At 41.8% G+C, this 21,187-nt stretch overlaps 1 protein-coding gene across 2 annotated transcripts in view; it reads left to right on the top strand.

Moving 5' to 3' along the window:
• Positions 1–21,187, top strand: part of il1rapl2 (interleukin 1 receptor accessory protein-like 2) — a 397,230-nt gene that overhangs the window by 346,289 nt on the left and 29,754 nt on the right. For both annotated transcript variants that reach the window (XM_026331029.1, XM_026331028.1), the window contains exon 7: positions 20,661–20,793. In XM_026331029.1, coding sequence (XP_026186814.1) covers positions 20,661–20,793 — 133 coding nt within the window. The remainder of the gene's footprint in view (positions 1–20,660; positions 20,794–21,187) is intronic.

The following is a 21,187-nucleotide window of genomic DNA, read 5'->3' on the forward strand; positions in this document are numbered from 1 at the left end:
AGTCTACAGTAATATGATGATATATCTAATACAACAGTGTGATGTCATTACTGCTGACTAATTACAGGAAGATAATTAATTACAAAGCATTATAATCTTAACTTCTGTAGAACCGCAATATGCACTGTTACCATGCTTAAACAAAGAGCGTGTATTAGCGGGTATTGTATAAAGCTACATACTAGCCTCCCTTAGCTCAAAAACACCACACCTCCGTATACACTAATAGCATTACACTGCAAAGGTAGCATTAGCCTAGTTACGGAACAATATAATCTAACAACTTCATTGTTAACTCAAACGAACACTTAGCACAATTACTGCTAAATGTACTTACATTTCCATACACACACAGTATGAGACACACCACCACTTTGGCTTAGCTAATACTTGCAACTAACTTGCTTCGGTGAGCTACTCTCTGCCCGCTCGCAGTGGAAGCACGTCTCTCTCTCTCTCCGTGCTCGCTCGCTCACTCACACAGCCTCGCGATCACTCTGCTGCCATCTAGTGTGCTGGCGATGTTAATGTCCCAAATTCCAAACAGGAACACAGAACAGTCTGTTTGGTTTAGTGGCGTTTTGTACAGCCGCCCCAAAATTCCCAACGGGAATTTGAACTCCTGTATGGCTGGAAACATTAAGTCCATTACAGTTAATCCTGTAAAGCTGGCAGACATATGAGCTTAGTCACAGGTCTGGTATAGGTCCTGGTTTTGACTTGCACCTCAGCTGATCGCACTCTGTTATCTGTGCCTGGGAAGACTCTTGTCACTTTCCCAATGGGCCAAAAAGCTCGCGGCAGTTGTGAGTCAATGATGAGCACTGTGTCATCAACTTGGAGGTTCTTTGCCTCAGTGTTCCATTTCTGCCTGATCTGGAGGCTGGGCAGATAATGTCTGATAAAGTGTCTCCAATGCCAAGACTTGGCTATGGCGCCATCTCCGTTGACTCAGCAGCTCAGAATCTGGATAAACCACCTGTGGTAGGGTTGAGTCCCGCTGCCCCATGAGGAAACAGTTGGGAGTGATGGGATCTGGATCTGCTATGTCAGCTGAAGTATAGCCAAGAGGCTTTGAATTGAGGATGCCCTCAACCTCCACGAGAACAGTCCGTAATACTTCTTCTGTAACAGTCTGTGCTCCAAGTGTTGTGTTCAGAGCAGCTTTAAGGGATCAAATTTCTCACTCCCAGCATCCACCAAAGTGTGGAGCACTGGGTGGATTGAAGGTGAATCTGATCTGCTGAGAACTTAATTTCGCCTGAAGCTCTGTTTCCAAGGCCTCGAAACTTTCTTTCAACTCTCTTTCTCCTCCTTTGAAGTTAGTACCCCGATCGCAGAGAATCTCATGCGGTGTTCCTCTCCTGGCAATGAAACGCCTTAAAGCCATGAGAAATGAATCCGCATCGATGCCTGTTAATAAGTCCAAGTAGACTGCTCGAGTGGTTAAACACTTAAATACAATGCCCCATCTCTTCTCTCTCCGTTTTCCAACTTTGATGAGGTATGGGCCAAAGCAGTCTATACCCGTGGAATAAAATACTGGTTGGAAGGTGCGCAGCCTTGCTGAGGGAAGATCTGCCATTTTGGGGGGATGAGGCTTGGTCCGCCAGCGCTGACACTCAACACACTTCCTCTGTAGGCAGCCGAAAGCTCAGGATTCTTCCCAAGCCTCTTCTCTAGGCTTCGTAGTTGTGGCAAAACTGCCTCTGGTGGTGCCATCAGGCGTGGCATAGCTTTAACTCTTAAGAGTGGTGTTGCATACCTTCCAACTCCATTTATATTGACTCTCACAGTTTTCTCTTGGAGCAGGTTGACGGCTTCTTGATCTTGTCGGGATCTGGTGACTAACTTCTCGTTTCTGTAAGGAAGTGCATCCATTTGCCACAGCCTTTCCACCTGAGAATAAAGCTCAGCTGAGGGGGAGGTTAATGTGAATAAGCACTGCTGTGAAGAACTGTGCATGAGTCCCACAGCAGGCCCCTGAAGAGTCCATCCTAGGTGTGTCCTCACAGCTGCAGGGCCCCCAGGAGGACCAAGTCGCACAGGAGCAATTGGGGTGATTAAGTGAGGGCAATCAGATCCAATTAGCAGCACAGGATGTACTTTGGTGAACTGTTGCAGTGGCAGACCAGCCAGGTGTCTGTATTTTTGCTGCAACATCTTGACAGGATGAGTGTGTTCAGCTAGTCCCAGTGGTTTGGCAGTGAATGCATGCTGTATTCTGTACACCTTCTTGGGATGTGCTGCAGGTGATATGGAGAAGGAAACAGTGGCCCCTTTGAGGACTTGTAAATCTTGCCTAACTGTACGAAGAGTCAATTCCCCCAGCTCTCCATCAAGTCCAAGCTGTCGGGCTGCTGCATGAAGAAGGATGGTTCGCTCTGATCCATCATCTAGTACAGCATAAGCTTCGAGGGACTTGTCTCCGTTCCTCAATAAGACTTTACTGACCTTTAGAAGCACCCTCTTCCCATCTGTGGGGCGATCAACATACAGTATCTCACTGGTTGAGTTCACAGGGCTGGACCTTTCAGCTGTAGTTGTGTCTTTAGTCTTTTCTGATCTCTCATTGACATCATGGAGAACTCCAATATGCTTCCGGTTACAGCTTTTGCAGAGAGCTTTCAATGTACACTTAGCGGCTTGATGGCCCCTGCCACAACGCCAACATCTGTTGTTGGTCTTAATCCAGTTCACCTTTTGTTCTCGACTCAGCTGCTTGAAGTTGGCACAGTAATTCAGGAGGTGCAAAGTGTTATCACAATAAGGGCAATACATATTTGACTTCTCCTTCTTGCTGTGGGTTTGCTGAGCTTGCACCTCTAGGGCTTTAGGTTCTGGGGGGTTCTCTGTGCCCATGAAAACTAAGGTGCTCTTTGCTTTAGTATCTCTGTATTTATCTTTCCTTTTAACTGGGTCTTGTTTGGGATGACTGGGATAAATGTCCTCTTGTACATTTAGTTCGCACTCCACCCAGTCAGAAAAGTCCAGTAAAGTGGGGAAGGAGACATGCAGGGGGTGGATATATCTCCTGAAGCTAGATCTGAAGACATGAGGTAGCTTGCTGAGCAGCCTGTCCACATGAGATCCACACTCCAACTCGACTCTGCCTTTGCTCCCGAGCTGCTCCAGCATGCTCACCAGGGATCGTACACGAAGTGCAAACATGCGAAATGCCTTGATATCATCAGTGTGGACGTTTGGGCCATCCATCAGCTGAGCGATGTGCTGGAGGGCTAATCTATGAGGCTGACCATACATCTTGGTGAGGGCTGCCATAGTGTCTGTGAAAGGGTACCTGGAGTTACTGTAAGAGTCAGCCACTAGTAAGGCTTCTTCAAATCTAAGGTGGTCTTGCAGAATCTGAAACTTAAACCTCTCTGTTGCATCACTGGGTAGGAGGTTCTCCAGGGCTATTCTCAGCCGAGCAAATTCCCGTGGGTTTGATGAGGTGAGATGAGGGATCCTCAAGAGAGTGTGTGTATCTATGTGCCATGATCCGTCTGGGTGATAGCAGGGTGACACTGAACAATCTTGCTCATGGTAACTTCGTCTGTGATGCCCTGCACTTGCATAATCATCTATGTGTGGTGACGTGGATCTGTAAGGTGAGGGAGTTCTAGAGGTTGAATAGTGGAGTGATGCGTAATGGACAGCAGGTCTTCTTGGTTCAGAATATGTGTTCTGTGGGTGAACATGTTCTGGTGAGCGGGCATGTGTTGCTCTTGTGTAGGGTCGGGGTGGGAAGCATTCTCTTTCTGAAGATGCACAGCTGAATTTCTTCTGTGAATGCTCAGGCTGTCTGTTAAATGACTAAGAATAAGAGGGAGAGCCCTTTAAATCCGTCTTGAGTTGCCTTAACCCATTACAGGTAATGCGGTCCCGCCTTGTACACTGTTCACTGTTCACATGTAAATAATCTCAGGAGAACCAGGTAAATATGTGCACACCCCCGAGAAATGACACAAAATATCAAACTTGATCATAGAATTTACTGCGCGTTTGGATGATGGCATGTCACGGACGTGAAGAAGTGCCTCTTGTATTCCACACAGACACAAATAGTTTAGCTTGTCCTCAGAGTAAAAACACTGATTTTAACTCAAATGAGGATCGTTTGGCTCCTCATTGTTTTGTATTGTGCTGCACTAATCCGTCCCATCTACATTGACTGAAAGGCTCATTATGCGCGTCTTTGTCTGGTCGTTCAGTGCGTCTTTTGTGTTCTCAGGTAAATCACATGACTATTCATCCTCAGACACACCCTCTTGCATATGGCCTTTCTGGACAAAAAGTGTCTTAGAAAATTTAAATCAGTGTATTGTTTACTGTGAATGTGTGAACAAGATGACTTTCACAACATTGTGAAGTAAACACTTCAGCCTACAACATGCAGATCTCCAAAGTCTTGTGAACCAATGTTCTGTTTGTGTTTTAAGGTCTTATTTCAGTGAGTAAAAAATTGTAGTTTTGCACTAACCATGCATAAACACTTTTTTCTCAAAAACACAATAATGTATAAACTTGCTGCTCACATATTATTGTAGCCAATTTTGTGCTGATTACAGTGTTGTCAGACTTTAGACATAAATATGTGTAAAAGACACTGAAAAAAGCACAAATGTCAGGACATGTCAAAATTTGTCCAGGCCCCAAAAACCCCCTCAGACCCCGGAGGGTTAACTCTCTGCGGAGTGCAGCAGACTCCTCTAGGATTTCTTGATATGCTGGGAGCAGGTCAGCGTACGGTCTTGTTCCATTCCCAATGTCTTGTCCATTCTCCCAGCTGTCAACAATCCTGAGCCCATGATCTGATGCTTGTATTAGTGGGGAGTTAGATCTGGATGTACACTCTGCATGCTCCAGTTCTCTATCCCTTTCCCTTTGGTTGGGACTAACTGGTTGTGACAACTGCCTCAGAGCGCCAGATCCGGCTCGAAGGACCATGTAAGATAGCTTCTCTCTAAACTCTGGACTGGTGCGGAATGGTTGAATCGCTACAGGTCTGTCCGATCAGAACTGGTACTGTCACACCACTTGGTTGAGGATTGTAAATAAGAAAAACTTAGTCACTTCCAGTCACTGCTCATTTAATCTTGACGAATCGGTTTACAACTCAGATCAGGAATAATATGGGTGTGAAAGGCATATGTGTGTGGTTTTCTGAAACACAGAAAAATATGCAATGAACTTAACATTAGTCTACAGTAATATGATGATATATCTAATACAACAGTGTGATGTCATTACTGCTGACTAATTACAGGAAGATAATTAATTACAAAGCATTATAATCTTAACTTCTGTAGAACCGCAATATGCACTGTTACCATGCTTAAACAAAGAGCGTGTATTAGCGGGTATTGTATAAAGCTACATACTAGCCTCCCTTAGCTCAAACACCACACCTCCGTATACACTAACAGTACAAACCAGTGCCTACTCTCTGCCCCCTCGCAGTGGAAGCACGTCTCCTTGCTCGCTAGCTCACTCACACAGCCTCGCGATCACTCTGCTGCCATTTAGTTGCTGGCGATGTTAATGTCCCAAATTCCAAACAGGAACACAGAACAGTCTGTTTGGTTTAGTGGTGTTTTGTACACAGTGTGACAGACTGGTGATCTGTTCATGGTGTCAGCTGGGATTAGACTCCAGTATAACTGCAGCAGTACAAAGAGAAAGTGTCAAATAATGTGTCTGCTGTCTTTGACCCTGACCAGTATGGCTAAATCCGTGGTAATAAGTATATTTGAATTATCTAGGAGATGTGGGTGTTTTTGTGTGGGTGAACAGATCAGCTGTACTTATTATACTTCTTATTAATAATTACTTTGTCCACAGCTTGATGGATGTTTTGGTTAGGAGGTATCTCTGAGTAAACCATAACCTTTGCCAATAAAGTAATGATCTTTTATGTTGATGTGATCCCTTCACAAGGATATCATCCTATACTACATTAAAGGGCTCCGATACAGTAAGTGTAACCATATATAGGACCTATCCCTGACCCTAGAAATGAAACAAAAAGTCCTTAAACCTAAATTAGGTTATAGGACACTTATCCCTACCTTGCTATGACCCATAGAAGACTCCTGTGGCAGAGGCCATACATGGCCTTTGTTGTCATGGTTAGTATAATAAATGTGTAGTTAAGGTTATAAAACCATTATGGGTTGGTTAGGGTTAGGCATTAAAACAACTTGTCTAAGTTTGGAAAGGCCATGGTTTAAATAAATTATAAATTTATTTAAATTTAAGGTTAGAGGATTTTCACTGTTATAATAACAATAACAAACATGCAGCTAAAGTTTGAAATGGTAATAAACTGTGGCCTGTAATAAACAGTCCTGCATTTTGTTGGTCCACTTTTCATCCCAATCTCATAATTGCTACATCCACTAGAGGTCTCCTAGTATTATTTATAGTCTTCTGAACACCAACCAGATGTATCTTGTGAGCCCCTGCAGCGGAGAGAACCGTTGGTATGTGACAGGGGTTTTAGGCAGAATTGATAATTAGTGCCCCCTAGATTAAAACATGAGTACACTCTGACTCCAGAGAAACTGTCTGGACCTACTAGAACCACTATTGTTTTCTCAGTTTGTGCAGCTGTTGCAGTGTTTTTCATTCAGCAGCACAGAAGCAAGATTTAAGTGGAAATGATCGGTGCAATTCAATTCAATTCAATTTTATTTGTATAGCGCCAAATCACAATACAAATCATCTCAAGGCACTTTACAAAAACAAAAAACCCAACAAATCCCTTATAAGCAAGCACTTGGAAAGGAAAAACTCCCTTTAACTAAAGAAAAAACCTCAAGCAGAACGAGGCTCAGTTTGGTTGGCCATCTGCCTCGACCGGTTGGGGTGAGTGGATAGAGGAGAGAGAAAAGAACAGCAACAAAATCAACAAATAGACACTGCAGGTTGGTGGGGCCAGTAACTGCACATCAGCGATATACAGCTCCAGGACCAGGGACACCTGCAGAAGGTACAGAGAGGGGGGAGAGAGAGAGAGAGAGAGAGAGAGAGAGAACAAGGTTAGTGACATTCAATGGTGGAATATACATGTGAGGTGGGAGGAGAGGAAGAGAGGGGAAGGGAAGGGAGGGGGGTGGTTAGGGTAGGGGAGCTCAGTGCACCAATGGTCCTCGGGCAGTCTAGGCCTATAGCAGCATAACTAAGGGATGGTTCAGGGTTACCTGAACCCAGCCCTAATTATACGCTTTGTCAAAGAGGAAGGTTTTAAGTCTAGCCATAAAAGTACAGAGAGTGTCTGCCTCCTGAACCCAGACAGGGAGCTGGTTCCACAGGAGAGGAGCTTGATAGCTAAAGGTTCTGCCTCCCATTCTGCTTTTGGAAACTCTAGGAACCACAGGTAGACCTGCACTCTGAGAGCGAAGTGGTCTATTGGGATAATATGGTACTATGAGGTCTTTAAGGTGTGAAGGAGCATGATCATGAAGGGATTTGTTTGGGAGGAGAAGGATTTTAAATTCTATTCTGTATTTTACAGGGAGCCAATGAAGAGAAGCTAATTATAATGCTAATAATGTTCCTAATTCTGGCAATGTTGCTCAGGTGAAAGAAGGCAGTTCTAGTGATTTGTTTTATGTGTGAGTTAAAGAACATGTCCTGGTCAAAAATAACTCCAAGGTTTTTCACAGTAGTGCTGGAGGCCAGGGCTATGCCATCTAAAGTAGCTATAATTTTAGAAAAGTTATTTCTGAGATTTTTAGGCCCAAATACAATAACTTCTCTTTTCTCTGAATTTAAAAGTAGAAAGTTACTGGTCATCCAGGCCTTTATGTCAGTTAGACAGGCTTGAAGTCTGGTTGGCTGGCTTGTGTTTACAGGTTTCATAGATAGATACAGCTGAGTGTCATCTGCATAGCATAGTAATTAATAGAGTGCTTCCTAATATAACATTGCCTAAAGGAAGTATGTACAGGGTGAACAAAATCGGTCCTAGCACACAGAGCCTTGGGGGACTCCATAACTAACTTTTGTGTGTGTAGAAGGTTCATCATGGACATGAAACAAACTGGAATCTGTCTGATAAATAGGATTGGAACCATTTTAATGCTATTCCTCTGATACCAGTCACATGCTCCAGTCTCTGTAATAAGATGTTGTGGTCAATAGTGTCGAATTCAGCACTAAGGTCTAGGAGGACAAGTATAGAAACAAGTCCATTATCTGAGGCTAAGAGAAGATCGTTGGTGACTTTTAACAGTGCTGTTTCTACACTATGATGTGCTTTAAATCCTGATTGAAAATCTTCAAATAGTTCATTCCTGTGTAAGTGGTCTGATAGCTGCTTAGCAACAGCTTTTTCAAGAATTTTAGAGAAAAATGGTAGATTGGATATTGGTCTATAATTAGCCAAGACTCCTGGATCAAGACTAGGCTTTTTGAGTAGGGGTTTGATTACTGCAGTCTTAAAGGCCTGTGGTACGTAGCCTGATCTAGTCGATATTGGGTCTAAGAGACACGTTGATGATTGAGATGAAGCAACTACTGATGTAAATTCAGAGAGATCTATGGGAGAGAAGCAGTCTAAACATAACTGAGGTCTTACAGATGATTCAAGAGCTACTGTAGTAGAAGATTCATTTATTGCAGGTATAGGAAGCATCTCATGAATTTTATCTTTAATAGTTGTGATTTTATTTGTACAGTATCAAGCGTTTCACGCAGTGAGGCTACAGCCCTGTCAACAACATGATCAATTTGGTAGGGAGTGGGATTGAGGCAGCTGCCCTCCACTGTGTTGGCACATGGCATAGATGTAAATAAAGATGGAATCATTTTCTTAAATTTATTAACAGCTAGTCAGATAAGCATCTGCTGTAGTAGAAATTTCTTCCAAATGCTGCATGATCCATTATCTTAAATTCAAAAGTTATTAAAGAATGATCTGACAAAATAGGATTTGGGGGAAAAACTATTAAATGCTTGATTTTGATGCCATAAGTCAGAACAAGATCAAGGGTGTGATTGAAACAGTGGGTGGGTTTATTAACATTTTGACTGAAACCAATTGAATCTAATATAGAATTAAATGCAATGCTGAGGCCGTTATTTTCAACATCTACATGAATGTTAAAATCTCCCACTATAATGACTTCATCTGAACTAAGCACTAAATCAGACAGGAAGTCTGGAAATTCAATTAAAAACTCTGAGTAAGGGACAGGTGGACGGTACACAATGACAAGTAGAATTGGTTTTTGTGTTTTCCAGTTTGGATGTGAGAGACTATAAGTGAGGCTCTCAAATGAGTTATAATTGTTTTGAGGATGAAAGTTTAATAAGTTTGAGTGGAAGATTGCAGCTACTCCTCCACCTCGACCTGTGCTTCGAGGAACATGACAATTTTTATGACTGAGGGGGGTTGATTCAGTCAGAGTGACATTTTAATCCTGCTGCAGCCAGGTTTCAGTAAGACAGAGAAAGTCAATTTGGTGATGAGTCAAATCATTTACTAACAGAGATTTAGATGAAAGAGACCTAATATTTAATAATCCACATCTGAATGTTCTGTTTTTCTGTTCAATAAGAGAGTGGTGTTAATTTTTATTAGGTTTTTATGAATAACTCCTCTTCTGTTAACTTCTGATTTATTTGATTTATATGTTCGATGGGCAGACACAGTCTCTATGTTGCTTTAGGGTGGCGGCTCTAAGGAAACTGCAGAGAGGCGTTTTAGACTGAGTCTCTGCGTCCCGGTCCCCACTCTGGATTGCCAAACTTTAGATTGATTAATAAACTCGGCCAAATTTCTAGAGATGAGACCACCATTCAAAGTGGGATGGATGCCGTGCCTCGCTACAAGACCGGGTTTTTCCGCAGAAAGTGGCCCAATTGTCTATGAAGCCCACATCATTTGCTGGACACCACCTACACAGCGATGGAACGACGACATGCGGCTAAGCATGTCATCACTGGTCAGACTGGGGGGGGTCCAGAGAAAACTACGGAGTCTGACATTAATTTGGCAAAGTTTCACACCGGCTCAACATTAATTTTAGTGACCTCCGACTGGCGTAATCATACGGTGCCCTGGAAGGGACATGGGAGAGAAAAAAATAGATGGTTGTAAAAAATTTTAAAAAAGGTTTACTATTGCGAGATCTCGTAAATATTATCATTGTAAATCTACTTCCGAGACACACTGTCTCCATGGAAACCACAGCGATGGAGTGCACATGTCACGTCCATAGGTTTTTATTTTGAGATTGCCCTCAAATATAAAGACATTAAATCCGTGCTCGATAGTAAGCGCGGTTTTCACATGAGTGAGAGACACCTGAACTTACTTCTGGGTTGCTGGCGTCTCTAGCTTCACGTTTCTGACTATGGAATCGGTTTCTCAGCGTGTGTGTCGCTGAGCGGGGAAAATCTATTAGAAACGTGAACAGGCAGGTGATGAGCCATGATCTTCTGCTTAGGTGTATGTTTCCGTCAGACTGTCACCCAGGCTAATTCTCCTGGCTGCTCCGGAGCTGCCCTTGGACCGCTAACAGTCCCTGAGCTCTGTGGCTCCACACCTGCTAACGGGGCTAGGCTAGCTGGCTTTTGTTCAAAGGTGCGGAACCGAGCTTCCAAATCAGTGATCCTCGCCTCCAAAGCTACCAGAACCTTACACTTATTACAGGTATCATTATCGCAAAAGGAGGCAGAGGAATAACTAAACATGTGGCACACTGAGCAGGAGAGAGAGAGAGAGAGGGAGAAGCCATGCTACTAGCTAGCTAAGCTAACTGGCAGGCTGGTAGCAATAATACCGGTCAAAATAGAAAGGTAATGTGACTAGTACCGGAATGTGGAGCAGTTAAGTTTAGTTAGTTTTTAGGTGTGTTAGACTAAAGCTAGTCTGTTGCTAATCTGTAAACGAACTATACAGCACGACACGCTTGCAATAGGAAGTGATTCACTTACCCGGAAACAGATCAGAAACGGCACAGAACACAATGCATTGGTTAACTCCATGTCACTGGAGCATGCTGCTGCCTGAATTAAACAATGTTTAATTAGCCTTTTTTCGCTGCAGCTAGCTGTCAAAGCTGCTAAGTTCTTGGCTGCAATAACAGATGTGCATGTAAGATCGGTACAAAAGATCAGTACACAGAAAATGAACAGGGTTGCAGAGGTTTTATCACCTAGTGGCTAACTTTCTTTGTCAGCTGCCTTCTGCTTATGTTAAAAGAACACATAGCTTAAAATAGAATCACCTTCTCTTCCACCATCGTGCTACATGCCTGTTAAAACCTTCAGGCTCTATGCTCATAGGATGTACCACTCCTTCATCAGGGAATAAAATGTACCGTATACTAAATTTAATGAGAATCTGTCAAATAGTTGCCAAGACATCTCAATCAAAGCCACTAGTCATTAGAACACTTTTACGGTCCAGTTTCCTCTGTCTTGCTCCAAAAATGTTGTATTATTGTTGTATTGTTCTTCAGTAGCTCTGTCCTTCTCTGCCCCTTCCAGTCTTCTGACTCCCATTCATAAACTCCATAAACTCTGTCATCCTCTTCTAAGAAAGTGAAAAAGGCATAATAGTATGAACTGCTAAATTAATATGTCTTGTGTGCATTACCACTGTGAACGGAATCAGTGCATAACGGTCTTTGATACAGCAAGCTAATTTCATTTTATCCATCTGTACTCGAACACCCTGGATCCAGTGCTCTCCTGGCACCACTGGATCTCCAGGGAAAAGGGACAATTCAATTTAATAATCTTTGTTTAACTTTAATTTCTGTGGTAAGTAGGCCAGGGTTTAATGAAGGGGCTCAATCACAGATGACATGAAATATAAAAATATATCACAGTGTAAGTCCATTAATTTAGGTCTGTTCTTGTCAGGCCATTTGATGTAGGACTGTGTGTGTGTGTGTGTGTGTGTGTGTGCGCGTGTGTGTGTGTGTGTTTGTGTATACACCTGTATTTCAAATTTGATGAGCATTTTGAGCATGATAGTATCAACAGAGGTGCCAGCAGGAACTTTGGAAAGGACTTGCCATATAGTGGACAAACTATTATATATTATTAGTGACCTCCGACTGGCGTTATATTGGGTTGAACATGGCAAAATACATTCAGAAATAAAAAAAAATAACAAGACCTATGTGAACAGTTGCTCACTCACACCCACTCCTATGGACAATTTAGAGTCACCAATCAACCTGACATATATGTTTTTGGACTGTGGGAGGAAACCAGAGTACCTGGAGAAAACCCAGGCAAGCACAGGGAGAACATGCAAACTCCTCACAGAAAGGCCCCTGCTGGGTTTCAAACCAGGAACCTTCTTGCTGTGAGGTAACAGTGCTAACCACCAATCCACCGTGCTGCCCGCTCTTTCTACTCCTACATGGAATTATCAACCACCTAACTGCCTCTTATATGAGACTGCTCACACTCCCTCCTTTCTTTCTGTCTTTGTGCCTTGAATTTTAGCTTTCTTGCGTTTTCATTTTTTAGTTTGTGTTACTTGTGATATTGACTCCTAGCCTGTTTTTGTTTGTTTGTTTGTTTTTTAGCAAGATATGTGATTGTCTCTGACCTTGTTTTTATTTATGGATTATTAGTTGCATTGATATGCTGTACCAAATAAAGAAGTCTAAAGTATAGATGAATCTACATTTTGAAGCATTCACGTCTTCTTTCAAGCTCTTGTCTGTTCAGTTTGCTAAACTGCTTTTCACGATCCCCACAGTTATCAGTTAAATGGACAAAGAATCAAATAGTGTAAATTAAAAGAAAATGAAAATATAAATTTAAAAATAAATATGTATCTTAATTCTACATTGCATCATATTGTTATGTGTCGGAGAGAAGGAGGGAAGAAGGAGAGGTAGGACCCAAATGCAGAACCAAAAAGGATTTATTCTTCCTGGGATCACCAGGGCATAGGGAAAAAATACAGAACCAAATGAAATGAGTAACTAAGAATATCCAAATGAGACGGTAACTGAGTTAGACGCATACACATTCCTAGTCACAAAACATTGGCAATGCTTCCACACAAGCAAAGGGAAGCCAGTTACAAATATAGGGATGGAACTAAAGATAATTAAACTCAGGTGAAAATGGTTAGGGTTAATGAGAACGTGAAGCTGCCAGGGACCAGTGCAGGGAAAAACAGGAAGTTCTAACAAAGTAAAGGTCCCCGGCAGGAAGTCCCAACATGGGAGTCATGACAAATATAAGAAACAAACTAACATCCATATACAGATGCATCATAATAAATTAGAATATCATCAAAAAGTTGATTTATTTCAGTAATTCAATTCTGATATACTTCGTGTTTCTTTTAATTTTGATTATTATAACTTACAGCTAATGAAAACCCAAAATTAAGTATTAAGTTAAGTATTAAGTATTAAGTAATTAAGTATTAGTATTAGTATTAAAAAAATTAAAATATTACTTCAGACCAATAAAAAAAGGATTTTTAACACAGAAATGTTGGACTACTGAAAAGTATGAACATGTACAGCACTCAATACTTGTTCAGGGCTACTTCTCTGCTCCGGGTGTATGTTCACATTGTGTGTGTGTGTTCACTTATATGTGTGTGCACTTTGGAATGGGTTAAATGCAGAGCACAAATTCCGAGTATGGGTCACCATACTTGGCCACATAAGTCACTTTCACTTTTCACTTCACTTTCACTTTTCACTTTTGCATGAATTACTGCACCAATGCAGCATGACATGGAGGCGATCACTCTCTGGCTCCGCTGAGGTGTTACGGAAGCCCAGGTTGCTCTGATAGGGGCCTTCAGCACTTCTGCATTGTTGTGTGTGGTGTCTCGCATCTTCCGCTTCACGATACCCACTGAGTTCTGTATGGGGTTTAGGTCAGGCCAGTTTGCTGGCCAGTCAAGCACAGGGATATGGTCCTTAAACCAGGTATTGGTACTTTTGGTGTAGTGGGCAGGTGCCAATTCCTGCTGGAAAATGAAATCATCATCTCCATAAAGCTGGTCAGCAGAGGGAAGCATGAAGTGCTCTAAAACGTCCTGGTTAGATGGCTGTCCTGACCTTGGACCTGATAAAACACAGTAGACCAACATCAGCAGATGACCTGGCTCCACAAACCACCACTGACTTTACAATGGACCTCAAGCAACTTGGATTCTGTACCTTTTGTGTCTTACTCTCTTTGTGCAGGGTGTCAATGATCGTCTTCTGGACAACTGTCGAGTCAGCAGTCTTCCCCATGAATGAATATACTGAACCACACTGACCAGTTAAAGGCTCAGGAAACCTTTGTAGGTGTTTTGAGTTAATTAGCTGATTAGAGTGTGACACAATGAGTGTCCAATAATAATATTTTTCTGAAATACTGAATTTTGGGTTTTCATTAGCTGTAGGTTTTAATAATCAAAATTAAAAGAAACAAACACTTGAAATATATCAGTCTGTGTAATGAATCTATATATGAGTTTGACTTTTTGAATATAATTACTGAAATAATCCAACTTTTAGATTTTATTCTAATTTATTGAGATGCACCTGTATATGCATGTGGTTAGGTGTAAGATGTACTTCAGAATTCATAAACTGAATTACATTGAACAGATGTTGAGGATAGCCACTAACTGACAATTGTGCAGATTGGAAGATAGTTCCCTTTATTTTTTTGATTCTGGCTGGTAAGGGAATAAATCAAATATAGAAACCTTCAGTTTTTTTTTTTACTCAGTGAGAATATAGTCTGAACTATCGAGAGGAAACAACCTCAAAACATAAGGCTTAACAGGCAGAAGGAAACAGATGTTGATGTCTGATAACCAGCAGTTCCTCACGCTTGGATAACAACATTAAAAAAAGAACCAAGGGCAACCTACTGGACTGCTGCTCACATTCAGCTGCTCCTTTATGTGCATCTACATGCAAGGAATGTCTGAGATGCTGCCTTAAAGAGCACAGGCAAGTCAGGCAGACTAAACTCAAGTTCCAAAAACTGGAATCAGATCAGTTCACACTTGTGAATCATGTGGCTTTTGTTTACAAACTTACTTGTGATTGGGCAAAGTGAGTTCCTCCAGGATTGTTCACACCAAAGGAAATAACGTCTAAGTGTGATCTCACTCAGCAGCAGTGTGAAGTGATGATGTACCAGCTTGAGAAACCTCCTATCAATCACTTGTACAGAGTCTTTCTTTGATACTGATGAGAACAACACAGCATCAATCTTTCATTGGGGTTTTTATGAACACCCCACTGCTTTAACCACAAATAGAAATGATGACTTGACTCGCTCTGTGAAATGCTTGTGTTCTGATTGATCCAAACACAAACACAGTCACTCACGCCAACCTACATACACCCTCATGCCACACAAGTGCAAAAAAGTTGATGATTTTAATCACCATAACATGCTGAGAACACAAACACACCCTCGGGGTGCTAATCAATTACTGTGCTGCACACATACACACACCTTACACACACAATCAAGCTAATTATACTCTAATCCATTTTTTTCAATATCAGTGTGTGTGTGTGTGTGTTTGTATTAGAAAATGTGCTGCCTGCCTCAAAACAAAGGCAAACAGTTCACACCATTAGAGACACATACATGCAAGACGTATGAGGCCTTTCAGACCACTTAGTCAACTGCAGTGTTAGAGATTCTAAATCTCAGGCAGAGTTCAGACAATAATTGCCCATAGCTGTGAATATGAGTGTTTATCTGTCTCTGCATGTGTCAGCCCTGTGATAGACTGGTGATCTGTACAGTACCCCACCTCGCACCGAGTGTCAGCTGGGATTGGCTCCAACCTCACTGTGACCCTGGATTTTCCTGGATAAGCAGTAGATGATGATGGATGGATGGATGGATAAGTGGATGGATGGATGGTTGATGGATGGATGAGTGGATGGATGGATGGATGGATGGATGGATGGATGGATGGATGGATGAGTGGGTGGATGGATGATGGATGGATGAGTGGGTGGATGGATGGATGGATGGATGGATGGTTGATGGATGGATGAGTGGATGGATGGATGGATGGATGATGGATGGATGGATGGATGGTTGATGGATGGATGATGAATGGATGATGGATGGTTGATGGATGGATGGTGGATGGATGATGGATGAAGGGATGATGGCTGATGGATGGTGTTATGTGTTGGCGACTGAATGGCCCAAACGCAGATCAGAGTTCGGTAATTTCTTTTATTATTAATAAACAGTTCAACACAACGGTGAAGAGAAGAGTCTGGGGCCGAAACTCGCTGTCGAACCGGTCCTTGTGGCTGCAAGGGAGAATGCCATGGACGGAGCGTGATCCGCAGGGCAGCTCAACAAGTTTCCCGGAAGCGAAGGACCGATACAGACTTGGAGGTGGCAGGTGAAGGAGAAGCGGGGTCGAGAGAGGACCGGACAGGCGCCACCTGCATAGAGAAGAAGTTACGTTAAGCTGTTTCTTGTTTTCAGTTGAGAGCTAGGAGCTAGATACTACCAGGTAGCCAGACTAGACAATCTGGCAACTGGCTGAGAGAAAACGAGAGCTTTATGGAGCGGTTGGAACTGGAACGCCCCCTTACTCCTGCTGCACCTGCAAACAATCAACAGACGGACAGACACGGAAGGAGAGGGAATGAAACACATGAGGGAGACAAAAGGGAAAGGCGGCCACACCGCCTCACGTGGCAGGAGGCCGGTAGTGCCACCTCATGACAGATGGATGGTTGATGGATGGATGGTTGATGGATGATGGATGGCTGGATGAGTGGATGATGGATGGATGGATGGATCAGTGGATGGATGGATTGATGATGAATGGATGATGGATAATGGATGGATGATGGACGAACAGATGATGGCTGATGACTATCTTCTGCAGGTGTCCCTGGTCCTGGAGCTGTATATCGCTGATGTGCAGTTACTGGTCCCACCAACCTGCTTTGTCTATTTGTTGTTTATTGTTGCTGTTCTTTTCTCTCTCCTCAATCCACTCACCCCAACCGGTCGAGGCAGATGGCCGCCCAAACTGAGCCTGGTTCTGCTGGAGGTTTTTTCTTCCGTTAAAGGGAGTTTTTTCCTCTCCACTGTCGCCAAGTGCTTGCTCATAAGGGAATTGTTGGGTTTTTAGTTTTAGTTTTTGTAAAGTGCCTTGAGATGATTTGTATTGTGATTTGGTGCTATACAAATAAAATTGAATTGAATTGAATTGATGGATGGATGGATGAGTGGATGGATGGATGGATAGATCTTTTTAACCACAAATCTACATTGTTTTGGCTGGTCATGGTGCTAATATTGTACCAAAGAGTGATCATCCACTAGAAATTGACTGTGGTATTCAGCAGCATGCACAGTACGCTAAAGATTGAGTAACAAGGTATTGACTGTAATCACATTTTGGCAAAGAGAGAAGTTAACTTTACTGGTTATACTGGCCTATTAGAGTTATTTAAAGTGATAAAAAGGACTGGATGTTTTATAATATTTAAAATACAACCCACAGGAGCTAAATAAAGCTATTCTGAGGCAGAAAGACATTTTCATTTTGGCAAGAAGAAAAGTCCATTTTACCCATTATACTGGCACATTAGGGTTAGCCTATTTAAACTGGGAGAGCAGACTACATGGTTTGTAATCTTTAAAACATAACCTGCAGGAGTGTAATAAAAGTAATATGAAGCAGAAAACCATAGTCAGTAACAGGGAATTAATTATCACTTTATGCCAAGCTGAAATGTCCATTTTACTGGTTGTACTGGCTCTTCAGATGTACTACTGGTTGAAAGAACTGGAAAATTTATAGTCTACAGTACAGAGCAGAAAATTACACAGTAAAAATTAATACATTTTATATATAGCCTACAGGATGAATTATTGTGTAGTTTTCAAATATAACATACAAGGAAAAATACATATGCACATAGACAACGATAAAGAAGTGTACTTTTAAGTATGTTTAAATGATTTGCTTGTGAAACTGGCTGGCTTATGGCATATACCTACATGAACATTTATCAGAGACAAATGTTGTATATCTGTCATGAACCAGGGAGGTAATCAGGAGCACAAATCACCCACACAGAATTCAGAATCAGACAAGAGCATGATTTATTCTTTCAAAGAGATATATTGGCAGGGAGGAGGAATGGCAGATGGTGACCAGTAGATGGTGGTAATGTGCCGGGTGAGTCTTATGGAAATTGTGTGATTTCAGCCGGGCCAAAACACGGTATGGACGCTCTGGTATCAGCTGATGGGTCTGGGAGAACTGGGTCTTGCCCGCAGAGCAACATCTTCAGTCAGTTTTAAGGGAAGAGAAGAAACCAAAAGATTAGGCAGCTCGTAGATCAAAAACTGTCACTCGGATATCAAAATTCCCGTAATAGGGATCTCAAAAAGTTCTTAAACAAAAACCAAGGCTGGAACCGAGCCTGGTCGGGAAATACAAAAAGAACTCCACCAAAGTGTCTCTCTTCGACAATAGATCCACTTATGCAAAAATACTTGTCCAGGTCAAAAAACAGTAAAACAGAAAACACTTAGCTATGAGCTCTTCCCTGATGTCCTTCATTTAAAGGAATTCCAAGTCACAGGGCTGGCAATGAACAAGCATAGAACCGTGCATCAATCGACTGGTTTCAAGGTAGACAACAGACAACCTGGCAGTTGGTTTGTGGCAGGGGTGCACTATTTATCTAAAACAAAGAGTGGACACAGGTGAAAGCAATCAGGAAATGAAATCAAACTACACAACATAAAAAACACTAGATCCTCTTGGCTCTCCAAAATAAAAGCATGAAAAACAGAAGCCAAGATGCGAATATAATCATGTAAATATAGTCTTTAGTGCACAGTACATTCAGCATTTACAATTTACAGCAGCACTGTGAACTGCTTTGCCTACAATTATAATTATTTACTTGCAACTTCCTCAAACAGTCAAATTTCCTAGAGACATCTCTTCATTCTATGCCAGAGCAATACACATTTCTTTGCTGGGCATTGCATTGTTAATAGACTGTGCACGCCGCTGCAGGCCACATTCAGTTTCATTGGATGAGCATGTTTGCATAACACAGAGTGAAAGTCTGTCCAATATGGCCTAAGAGATAAATAGATGTCAAAGACTTCAATCTTCAATCTTACTCTGAATGAATTATGCAGTGAAATCACACATAAACCAATCATTTGACATTTTGATATAAGAACACTAGCCAACTACCTGGATTTCCTGCTCATTCTGCATAATAGTATCAGCTGCAGTAAATGCCTGAACTGTAAATATATTTAGTGTTAACATTCAGCTTAAGTGCTTGTCTGACAACAAACATCGAGATATGCAGACAACTTTAGCATTCAGTGTTGGGTCTTGACTGTGCTGATAGAGCTATCATTATGATAGTGCTGAGGTCTATCATAATTATCTGCTAATTGACTGCCTAACGAGGTAGGACTCATTAGAATGTTCATTAATACTCCATCATCGCTATTGATAGCTGTAATCACAGAGTGGTGCTTTCAAGGTCTTACAGGAGAGTGTGTGAGAGCATGTGTGGATACTGTCTGCACACATCTGCTCAAGTGTGTTTGCCAGGATTGACAGTAGTGCCTTCCCACTCATTGTAGGCACAGTATTGAATCACACAACCTGTTGCATTCAGCCCTTCCACTACAGTGAAGATAATCTAAAAACAAGGCCATTTTAGTTAGTTCCCCCGAGTATTACAGTACATCTGTAATGAATGATTGTACACCTGACTTCTTACTTTCTGGGTCATTCTGCACCAACTCATCACGTAGGTTCATCAAACTGCAGTGCAACGTTTAACTGAATTCCTAGAAAATCAGCAAAAGAAAATGGGAAATAATCCATCCATCAATTGCTTTTATGCAAATATTAGGATCTGGTTTATGGAGATAAACAGTTGGAGCTAATTGTGGAATTGCAGAATCAAAAGCCACAACCAAATTATGTGATCATAGGGGAGCACCCATAGAACCTCAAATAGTAAAAAGAAATCATGATGGAAATATGGCATTTTTGTTTGTTTATTCATTATTAATTTGAGTTTAGTATGAATGTTAGTTACCTTGACTTTTACTGTACCTTTCATTAAGCTTCCAACTCTACCTGCAAGCATCCCTCAGCCTGAAGAATGTCACTAACCTTGTGCTCTCTCTCTCTCCTAGTATGTGCTCTCTCCCTCTCTCTCTGTTCTCTCTGTACCTTCTGCAGGTGTCCCTGATCCTGGAGCTGTATATCGCTGATGTGCAGTTACTGGTCCCACCAACCTGCAGTGTCTATCTGTTGTTTATTGTTGCTGTTTTTTTCTCTCCTCTATCCACTCACCCCAATCGGTCGAGGCAGATGGCCGCCCAAACTGAGCCCAGTTCTGCTGGAGGTTTTTTCTTCCGTTAAAGGGAGTTTTTCCTCTCCACTGTCACTAAGTGCTTGCTCATAAGGGATTTGTTGGGTTTTTAGTTTTAGTTTTTGTAAAGTGCCTTGAGATGATTTGTATTGTGATTTGGCGCTATACAAATAAAATTGAATTGAATTGAATTGAACTGAATTGAAGAGCAATCACATTTGAGTTTTAGTGGAGCAGGTTTCGCTGTCTGTCATTAGTATTGTAAAAGTTTTGCATTGTGTTTTGCAGGAATGCCTCTCAGTCTGGACTGCAAGGCTTTTTTTGGGTACAGTGGAGAAAACAGAAGGCCAATCATCTACTGGATGAAAGGAGACAAGTTTGTTGAAGAACTAGCAGGACACATTAAAGAAAGTGAAGTCAGGTAAATACACCAACATCTAGAAGCAACATGATTTACTCACAGATGAGGAGGAGAGAAAAAGAAAAAAACTGCAGTAAATTGTAAATTGACATACATATAATTGTAGATATCATTTTTGTCATTTTTTTCACCACTCCTGCATGACATTGACAGTATCAATTGCCCCCTCTCAGATTTATAGGCTTCTGTTGTTAATTAATTTCTGAAAAGACTCCAGCTACGGTCCTTATACAATCACTATATAATTTGCTCTCTTATGATTTATGAGTCATTGAGACCTCCGACACATTTCTTCTCAACTTCCCTCAAAAATTATGAATACTAATAAAGCTAATTTGAATGTATTTTCTCCCCTGTTGGGACCAATTACAATGGGCTCAATAGGAAAAAGCCT

Source organism: Mastacembelus armatus, chromosome 10, assembly GCF_900324485.2.
Source record: "Mastacembelus armatus chromosome 10, fMasArm1.2, whole genome shotgun sequence".
In the NCBI taxonomy this organism is placed as follows: Eukaryota; Metazoa; Chordata; class Actinopteri; order Synbranchiformes; family Mastacembelidae; genus Mastacembelus; species Mastacembelus armatus.